At 58.3% G+C, this 10,334-nt stretch overlaps 1 protein-coding gene across 1 annotated transcript; it reads left to right on the top strand.

The window, feature by feature from the left end:
• Positions 1–7,159: 7,159 nt before the first annotated feature.
• AMER3 (APC membrane recruitment protein 3) lies at positions 7,160–9,697 on the top strand. The gene has a single exon (XM_045559423.1). It carries the CDS (start codon positions 7,160–7,162, stop codon positions 9,695–9,697), a length of 2,538 nt encoding a protein of 845 aa, XP_045415379.1.
• Positions 9,698–10,334: the final 637 nt, after the last annotated feature.

Genomic DNA, 10,334 nt, shown 5'->3' with positions numbered 1-10,334 from the left:
AATTGTGGCCCTGGAGGCCTGCTCTTCTCCAAGCTGGACAGTCCCCACGCTGCCAGCATTCTTTGGAGGTGTGAGGTCCTGCTCCTTCACCCCCAAGTCCCCTAAGATGTGGGGCCCCACAGGGAACTCAGTTCTCAGGCTACAAAGATGGACCCTGCACCTGCATGACAGGGCTGACCTGACTCGCACGGGGACTGCCAGCTTCTGGTGCTCACAATCAATTCTGTGGGTCTGCTGAGAAAGCGAAGAGTGTGGCCAGAAAGTCTGAGACCCTGGGGACAGTCAAGTGACCAGGAAGCTGGTGCCCAGGAGAAAGAGGGTTACAGCCACACCTCAGAAATACAGATGAGAAATCTAAGTCAGCATATTATAAAAAATGGCAGTTTAATTAGAAAAATATTTTTTAAAAATCATTCAGTAATATCAGAACTGGACAATCCTGGTATGAAAGATTTTTCCAGGGGTCCTGGGAGAAGAAGTAATCCCAGGTTGCGAGGAAAGAAAAAATTTTAAATATATCTTTTCTTGTTACCCAAAAGTAAGGATGATCCTAAACTCTCTGAAATGACAAAGTAGTTGGCTTAGAATGGATCTCATTGGCCAAAGGGTGACTGATTTAGCATAAAAATAGAGCAATTATCACTCACTGGAAGAAGTTGACCCCATAGTTATCCTCACAATTATATTATTTTATAACAAATATAAAAAGTTCCTTAAATGCGAAAAGAAAGGCGATCTTAATAAGAAAGGCTAACGTTTATTAATTAAACAAGAGGGTCACTGTGGATTCTGTGGCAGTCCCACCTCTGATGAGGGGTATGTGACAAGGAGGCATACACCTGCCTTCATGTCTCCCTCAGAGGGGGACATCGATGCAGGGGACCCTGGCGGCCAAAGGCAGCCAGAAAAGGTCAGGACCGAACCAACAATGGGGCGGAGGGGATCTGGGGTCACACTGAGCTAATCACTAGGTAGAAAGAAGGGTCGACTGCAAGAAACGGAAGAAGGAGGCTCGTCTTAGGGTGGCAGGTCACCTTTGCTAAAGGAGACCGCGGTGGAGTCACCTCATGACTCTGGGGAGAGGCAATCTCGAGGTGACTAATTATAGGGAAGGCTCACGGGTTATGACAAACCAAACCCGTCCACATCAAGGGGGATACCCTTGTGTCTGGGGCTTTTTGGACGTGGTGACTGGAGGAGAGCATCGCGAGCTCAAGGAAAGGCGTGGCCTTCGTCACGCAGCCCAGCTCTGCCCTCCTCTCAGCCCCATCCCGCCCTGCGGTGCTGCCCCGCGCCGCGAGGCCCCGTCGGGAACAGCCCCCGCCCCGCCCGCCCCGCGCTCCCGCGCTGCCGCCTGAGCCGCCCCGGAGCTACTCAGTCCGGATTTTATCCCCGCTGCCCCTCAGTGCTGGGAACTGGGTCCAGCGTGCAGACCCTTCGTCCTCAGCTCCTGGGAGAGCAGGGTCCACGGCTTCCCCGCAGCAGGGCACAGCACAAGCGGACCCCACACGGTAAGCGCCAGCGGGGTATGCGCCTCTTTCGTTCCCATGAACAATGCGATGGGCTCCAAGAAAGGCATGTAAAGAAGGTTCTGGAAGACCCTGCCTTGCATCCCCAGACTGGCCTGCACCTTCCTCCAAGTCTGCTTCCGAATCCTCGGTAGGACTCGTGACAAGGCTCGGTGTGACCGAGCCCTTCGGAAAAGGTTCGGGCCCGCGGGGCGGGGCGCTGGGGGCCGCTGGGGAGGGGCGCGCACAGGAGTGGGGACCGCGGCGGGGGCGCGGGGCGGACGGGGCGCGGGGAGACGGCTGGGCCTGAGGGACGCCAAACCGCAGCCCCGCGGGGAGACGGAGACACGCAGAAACAGGGACGGGGAGAAACACGAACAAAGCGAGACGCCGCGGGGTCCGGGCTGCGGCGGCGGCGCGCGGAGGCGGCGGTCCTCGCGTCGCAGCCCCCGCCGGCCCGGCGCGCGCCACCTCGCCCACCGCGGCGCGGGGCCTGCGTCCGCGCGGCTCCCGGCCCGGCCCCGCCCGCCGTCGCCCTGCGGCGGCTTAACCCTCGCCTGCCCGCTGCCCGCGCGGCCGCCGAGCCCGTGGAGCGGCGGCAGGGGGCGAGGGCGCCCGGCCTCCCCGCACCCGGCCTCCCCGCACCCGGCCGCGCCGCGCTGGGAGCTGGCCGTGGTGCTGAGCGCGCGGCGCGGCTCGGATGCGGCGCCAGACCCTGCACCGCCGAGCCTGCGACACTTCCCCAGCGGTAAGTGGCCGAGGCCCCGAGAGGCTGCGTCGGTCTCGGCCCCAAGGATGTGGACTTCCCCGGCAGGGGTGAAGGGGAATTTCTGTGCGTTCTCTTGTGTGGTGGGCGGTCCGAGTAGAGGTGACAGGGTCGGCACCCTTCCCCCGGCGGGGCCCAGCGCAGACAGCGCCCCATCTGCGCTCTGGGGGCGGTGACTGTTCCAGGTCTGAGCTAGGGAAGGGGAGAAACCCTCCGCCCGCGGACGCAGGAACTGGGGAAGAAGGGATAAGGCTGGAAGGCCAGGAACGCCCAGAGGCTCCCTCAGAGGAGGTGGGCCAGGACCTTCCTCCCCAAAGGCCCTTTGTCTCTGCAACGTGGGGGTTGGGTGGCTTGCCGATGCTCGCTGCAGATCCTATTTCTGCTTTATTCCCCACCCCACCCCCACGCCCCACCCCACGCCCCACCCCCACGCCCCACGGTGGCCTTCACTCCGTCTCTCCCTCCAGTGGCGACGAGGCCGAGGCCGCCTACCTTATAGCTACAGTACTGCCCCGCAGCCCCACCCCACCTGGGGTCCTAGCAAGCCCCTGGGCCTGGCTTTCTTATCACCGTACACCTCTTTGTATGTCATTGCTGTGACTTTCCTGAATATTGAGGGTGGGACTGGGGAAGGCATAACCAATACCCAAACTATTAGAAAAAGCGTTTTATGTCTCAAGACATTTCTGTTGCATGTATGTTCCTCAAGCATTTTTACTTTGCTCCATGAAATCACACACCCAGTCACATTCATGTTAAAAAAAAAAAAAAAAGGAAAGAAAAGCACAAAATTATCTTCTCAATAGGAAAAGAAAATCCAGGACAGTTAAGCCCAAGTTAGTTGTCATGTAGAAAAGCAGTCAGTAGAATGACTTCAATTGCTCAGTTTGCAATAAATCCACGACCTTGTGTGTTGTCTGAGGCACTGGTATGGAAGACACATAGACATAGTGTCTCTGCCACGACTCTCTGTCCCCTGGACCCTGCTCTGGCTCCCTCACCTCTTGTCCTCCACTCTTGCCCCCACTATCGATTTGTACCTGCAGCTGAAGTCATCTGTGAAAGTTGAAAATTGGCCCCTGCCACTTGCCCTTGAAGGCTGGCACCCCATGGCTCCTAGATGAAGGCCAAGGCCCTTCCTAAGACCTCAGGCCAGGTGTGGTCTGCCAAGCCAATCTCCCAACCTCGTCCCTCTGGCTTGCTGCTCTGGCCACTTGGGTCACTTTCAGATCTGGAAAAAATTCTTCACTTGCTCCTGGGGCCTTTTCTGAGGGTATCCCCTCTGCCTGGAATATGCATCCCACATCTTCTGCCTGACTGTTTTCTGCTGTCTTTTAGATTTTGGGTTATATATCACATCCCTGAAACAGAATGATTAAAATAAATACACTGTGTGGTCCCTGTTTCCATGGAATTCTCAAGTTCATCTTAAAGATGAGAGACTCAGCCCTGGGGCCTTGGTGTCACTGAAACCTGTCTTAGAAAATGGTGCACATACACTGTGTTGGTAGAATTAAAAATCCCAGACTCAGCATCCTATTTAGGAAACTTAGATGTAAATGTATGGCTAAGATGTCTCAGACACATAAAGGTCTTCATTCAAATAAGTAATAGCTCACAATCTACTAGAGCTGGAGTCCTGGACCTTAAAAAATTTTCAGGCTCTTTGGGGAGCAAGACCAAGCACCGTGTGAACAATGGCTGGGTGGCCACCGAGCACGGCAGACAAGAAGGTGCCAGGAGGGAGAGACACAGGTCTGCTCCCTCCTTAGGGGACAGATGTCCCACATGGTGGGGGAGGACCTGTCATACTTCCTGCAGGGGTTTGGGATCTCTAGCCACAGGGTTACAAAGCAGAGTGTGCAGTTTTGCAACTGAGAACCTGGATGCACTTGGCCTCCACCCTCAGGCAATGACAGTGCCAGCATCTGGCTGTCCACATAAATCCCACTCTGCCCCTGAGAACTGTCACAGGAGGTAACTGCTCAGCCTGCCTCCAGCCAGGCAGTGGGCCCTCCAACCACTCAGGGAGTTGCCATTCATGCCACGCACAGGCCAGGACTTTCCAAAGAGACAGATTCAGATACAATATTTTAATGTGGGAACTGACTGGACTGAACACAGACTAGCTTTCCTGTGATTGCTCTAGTATTGACAATTCTCTGGTTCATCATTCCGTATTCTCCTGCTTATTGTCCTTTCTGTGTGGAAAGTGCTAAATAAACTCAGGAAGTGGGGTTGGCAATATTAGTGACGCTGAGTGTAGCCATCTAAAGCAATGACAGCTATTTTTCAAGTTCAGAGTGGAGTGAAATTTCCAACTGTTCATGATTTTAAATCAGTTGATTGTTCCAAGAACTGAGAAACTGGTAGTTGTGTTTACAGAGATATATATCAAATAAACCATTTTAGTTCTTGCAGTTGCAAAATTCTGCACACAGTGAAATAATCTTTGCTGTGTCTAGTTGAAGTTATTTCCAAGAGAATGGTAATCAAAAGATTTTTCCAAAACATAGAATAGGATAAGTGAAATAGAGATCTCGTAACGAGTATCTCCAAATTCCCTGCCATAGAAATCATATTAACCTTCAATTATATTTTTTTCTAAATATGTGTGAGCTACCCTTGTTACTTTTAATCTTCACTTTCATCGTGCTTTCCAAAATTCCTCACAGAAAGACATTCATTATTCTATTTTTAGATTTCCCACAAAAGAGATTCTGACCTCATGGTTCCCAGGCTGTCAGGTTTGGATTCAGACAGCCTGGGTTCAAATCCCAGCTCTGCCACTTACCCCCTGTGTGATCTGGGCCAGCCCATGGACATTCCTGGATCTGAATTTGTTCTTTGTAAATTGGGAGCTACACCACATAAGGCTGTGAGCCACGCTTCCTGCCTGGTAAGGCGGCTGTAACCAAGACTCAAGTCAGGGTCACCTGCGCTACAGCCCGGGCGGTAAGCACTATGCTGTGTGCAGCTAAGCCCAGCAGAGCTGCGGAGGATTGTGTGCAGTGGAAAGGGAGTCTGCAGGTGCGAGGTGGGAAGGGCTCGGGTACACACCATCTGGCAGGAGGCAGAAAAGCCAGTGTGGCTGCTTGAGCTGCCATCCCTCCACGCAGGGTACTGTGCCCAAGGGCTGAGCTGCAGCCAGAGCCCAGCCCAGGCTCGGCAGCTATCCGTGGCACAGTGCTTGTCCTCTTATCCTCCAGCCAAAAGTCCGAGGTCCCCCTCTGAGGGGAGGAAGTGCTGTCCGTGGGCGGGAGCAGGTGGAGACCGTCAGCGTGCCCCACATGCCGCCAGGAGCCCCTGCAATGCCAGCTTTTCCAGGCCTTCTCATCCTCTTCGCTTCAATGTGCCCACTGCCCATGTGGAAACATTTCAGGGCCTCTGGCACTGGCTGTCAGCTGGTCATGTAGCCGTGTGCAGGGAGCTGCGAGCCTTTCTTGGGGTTGGGTCTGAAAGGCACCAGCTGGAGGCCCCAGTGACGCCTGCTGTGGCCTCTACAGGCCGAGAAGGGGAGAGAGAGCAGGGCCTACGGAGCAGCCCTTAGGGAGAGGCAGAGGCCAGCCCGGCAGAGAACCGCTGGCAGGCCGCTGACCGCCGAGGAAGGGGACACTGGCGGACAGGGGTGTTTCGGGCCTGAGCCCAGAGCCGTGACATGTGAGAAAACTCAGGGAAGGTTGTCACATCTGCCCTCTCTTGCTGGGGTATCGGGGCTCTCCAAACTTACCCCAGGGGTAGCATGTTTAAAACTAGACCCTGCTTCCCTTTCCGCACCTCGCTCAGCTCCTGCCCTCCTCCTTTCCCACCCTCGCCGTCCCTCTCTTGGCATGAATCCAGGTCTTGGCATCTAGGACTCCCTGCCCCCTTTCTCTGTCTTCCTGCCTTTGCGGAATCCTGGCCTTCCTTCCTTTGGAAGCCCCAACAGCGTGCCCTGTAGCCTCTGCCTGCCTCTGTCCGCATCCAGGCCATCAGGAATGCCTCTCGCTCCAGACTCTTGCTGGAGTCCTCTCTGCAAGGCTCCCTTCCCATTCTCTGTCCTAGAGCACCCTTCACTGAAGCGCTGCTGCCACCCGTTCAGAAGACGGTGCGGCTCCCCACTGATCAGGGTGAGGCCTGACGCCCCGGCTGTGCCAGGAGGTCAGGGGTTACCACTCCCAACCCTGCCTGTCCCCGCCCGGGCAGACCTCTGGGCCCTCTTTCCCACTGAACTCAGAGTGAGCACCAGAACGCTTCTCTGGACGGCACTGCAGGGGTCGATATCTGCCAGTGCTGTGTACACAAAAGGTGACATCTGCTGCCCCTGAGTCCACTCCGTGCCCACCGCCCACCGCGATGTTCTCTCTCCCCTCAGTCCATGCTCCGTGAGGTGTTCGGCTGTGTCTTGCCTCCCCAGCAGATGCACAGTCCTGGAGTTTGCAATGGGAGGCAGGTGGGCCTGGGTGTCCCGTTCAGCTGTCTCTGACCAGATGGCAGAGGTACCTTACCTAACGGGATCCTCTGCTCCGCCCACTCGGCCGGGCCGTGAGGCCTCCCTCATGCTGGCGTGGTGAGGGTTCACTGAGCTGCCGCTGCTAGAAGCCCGGCCTGGAAATGGGAGTCTGGGTTGGCCGGATGAGCTGAGAGGGTGTTTGCGTTAGTCAAGAGCTCATGGGTGCAGCAGTCACCAGGCAGCTCTCATTTTGTGCCTACTGTGTACCTGTAGGCAGAAGCCGTCAGTGCGCTGGGGCTGTTCCTGTCTCCCTCTCTCCTGCCTCCAAGGGGGCTCCCTAGGACATAGGCCCTGCAGCGAGGGGGCGGTGGGAGCGGTAGGCAGAAGTTCTAGTCCGGTCTGGAATACTAAGTGCCTCCCGCTTTCCTCCACAGCAGCTGGGGCGCCGGCGGCATGGAACTGAAGAGAGGAAAGACCTTCATCAAATCCAGCCTGCAGGCTTCCCACGAGAAACCCGCAGACCCAGCAGCCACTGCCCCCACGGGGGAGGGTGCAGGCCCCCGGTCAGTCCCGCTGGGGGCACAGCACAGGCTCCACGGTGAGAAAGACCCGCAGGCCAGTCCCGGAGCCCAAGAGCGTGACAGCCACCCCAGCCGGGGTGCACAGCCAGACCCTGGCGGGAGTCCGGCAGCCTCCTGTGAGGCCGCCTTTAAGCTGATACGAAAAAGCAGGACTCACGACAGTGTGCCGAGGGCTGGCAGGGCAGCAGCCTCCCCCGGGCAGCTGGCAGGCAGTGCCAGCTTCCCGGGGCCCTCGGGCAGCCAGCGCATGATCGACTACCGCCACTTTGTGCCCCAGGTGCCCTTCGTGCCGGCTGTGGCCAAGAGCATCCCAAGGAAGAGAATTTCCCTGAAACGGCCTAAGAAGTGCTTTCGGAACCTCTTCCACATTCGCAGAAACAAGACTGAGAACTTGTCCTCACTAGAAGCCAAGGGGAAGGGCTCACTCTCCCCCGGGGGCCCACCGGACGCTGGAGGGGAACGAGGCAAAGCCTTCCCCGCCCAGGGTGAGGGGCCAGGGCCAGACAGCCCGTGGCAGGACCTGTCGGACAGTGAGCTCCTGCCTGACGCGTCCTTCGACCTCTGCAGGGCCCTGTGCGAGGACGTGGCCTCGCTCCAGAGCTTCGACTCGCTCACGGGCTGCGGGGAGATCTTTGCTGACGAGAGCTCAGTGCCATCCCTGGGGCTGAACGGAGGCCTGGAGAGCCCAGCTGGCGCTCCCCAGGACCTGGACAGCACGGTCCCCCGGGGCCCCTTCCAGGGCAGTGTGGAGCAGCTGGCCTCACCTGCCCAGAGCGAGGCGGCTGACTTCACCAAGTTCTGGGACAGCGTGAACCGCTCAGTGAGGCAACAGCAGCGTGCCCTGCTGGGCCCGTGGCTGGCAGCCCCCCGGGGCACAGACACAGAGCGGCCCAGGCTGGACGCGGCTGGGCTCGCCCAGCTGCCCTTGTGCCCCTGCAGGGATCCCCGGAGCGGCTCCAAAGCTAGCTCTGTTGACACCGGTACCCCCAAGAGTGAGCAGCCAGAATCTGTGTCCACGAGTGATGAGGGTTACTATGACTCCTTCTCGCCGGGCCTCGAGGAGGACAGGAAGGAGGCCACGAGCCCAGGCACACCCGCAGCCCCCTTCCCACGGGACAGCTACAGTGGGGACGCCCTCTACGAGCTCTTCCACGACCCCAGTGAAGGCCCCGTCGGCCCGAGCCCGGATGACGACCTGTGTGTGTCTGAGAGTCTGTCGGGGCCAGCCCTGGGGACGCCGCTGTCTATGTGCAGCTTCCACGTGGGGGCCGAGGAGAACCTGGCCCCAGCGCCAGGCCCCGACCTGCTCAGCCAGGGCTTCCTGCAGAGCTCCTGGAAGGGCAAGGAGTGCCTGCTGAAGCTCTGCAACACCGAGCTGGCCATCACCATGGGCATTGTGAGCTGGCTCCGCCGTGGCCCTGCACCCCGAGCCCCACCTACCCCTGAGGAGCCCACAGCCCCACCTGGCCCCCAGAGGGCCCCCAGGGCACGGGCAGAAAAGCTGGAGGGCAGGGGAGCCCAGCCCTCAGACGCAGGGGGGCCCACGGTGTGCTCAGCACCCCGCAGGCAGGAGCTGTGGGAATGCTCAGGCACCAAATGCCTACTTGCCGGAGCAAGCGAGGTCCCAGTGGGCACTGGGCAGGGGCCCAGCACTCTGTCCAGGCACCCCTCTCTGGAGAAAGGGACAGCAGGCCACCCTGAAAGCTTGTTCTCCTCTGTGGTGTCTGCAGCTGCTGCAACAGCAGACACTTCCAATAAAAACAAGGCCCCGAGCCCCTCTGCCCGGCCTAGCTCCCAGAAGGAGCCCAGGCTACCTGGGGACCTGGGGTGTTTCCAAGGCCCCTGGAGACCAGGTCGTGGGGGAAGTACTCTGGACACAGAGCCCATGCTGACGGGCTGTGTGGCCCGTGTGGCAGCCCTGCAGATACACCAGGATGGCCAGCCCCCACCCGGACGGCCTCTAAGGCAGGACGCAGGCAGTGGGTTCTTTGGGCAGCCGCGGGCCAAGAGCCCTGACACTCTGCTGCGGAAACAGCCCAGCAGCCCCCCCAGTGTGGCCACTGCCCGTGACCTGCCCTCTCTGGCCAGTGCACAGGACCGGAGGTGTCAAGACCACATCTCAGACCTGAGTAGGCTCAAGGTGGAGCCTGCTGGGCTGAGCGTCCAGGCCGGCGCCTCCGTGGAGAGCCAGTCCCCACAGCTCAGCACAGGGGCTGGGGAACAGGTGGCACATGGCAGTCTGCTGGACTCTGAGGCCCCCTTGGCTCCTGCTGACTGGCGCCGCCCCCAGCACCAGCGCCCGGAAACCCTGGGCCTCACTTTGGACAGCCAGCGGGAGAGGGGGCCCTTGGCAAGTGCCCCTGAATGCCGCTGCAGCCTCCTGGCCCGAGAGGGCCTCCTCTACGGCTAGCCAGGAGTGGGGGCCTCGAGGCCAGCCGTGGCCGAGCCCCACCTGTAGGACAGGCTTGCACGCACCAGAAGCTGCATTCTTATGGCCGCATTCAGAAGACCCTGGGACCCAAATCTCCATCTTTTGTCCCTGACATGAGGACTGTGTTGAGGCGAGGGGGTGGCAGGACACAGGCAATCAGGGGGTGGGCGTTTTCACGTGGGGACATCTTGCCTGAACCCACCAGGGCAGGCGGCCCAAGGCCAAGGACAACTTGCAGCTGCGAACATCTTGCTGCTCCTCCAACAACATGTCCAAGAGAGAAGCTCAGGCTTGGGAAGGAAAGGGCGCACGGCGAGCGGGGAGGAAGGGCAGTGGGGGCCGGCACGCGTGAGGAGGGATCCGATCATGAGCCGCATGAACACCATAATCCCGAATGTTGAAATCCTGAAAAGTCAAAGTCCCTAAAGTCTAAAATCCCAAAATCACAATCCTGGAACATAAAAATGCCAGAAATATAATTCTGGAAAAACTAATAAAAAATTCTTTAAAAGATATTTAGTCACATTTTTAAAAGGAGATTTAATTGAGGAACATAAAAACACAACAGAACACTTCATAGGCCACTTTGCACAATAAAATATCCAGTAATAACATG

This window comes from Lemur catta, chromosome 8, assembly GCF_020740605.2.
Source record: "Lemur catta isolate mLemCat1 chromosome 8, mLemCat1.pri, whole genome shotgun sequence".
Lineage (NCBI taxonomy): Eukaryota > Metazoa > Chordata > Mammalia > Primates > Lemuridae > Lemur > Lemur catta.
The sequence above is the reverse complement of the archived record's forward strand: the minus strand, read 5'-3'. Positions and strand labels throughout refer to the sequence as shown.

Coding starts and splice junctions, on each gene's coding strand:
- AMER3 (XM_045559423.1), top strand. CDS start 7,160: ATGGAACTGAAGAGAGGAAAGACCTTCATCAAATCCAGCCTGCAGGCT.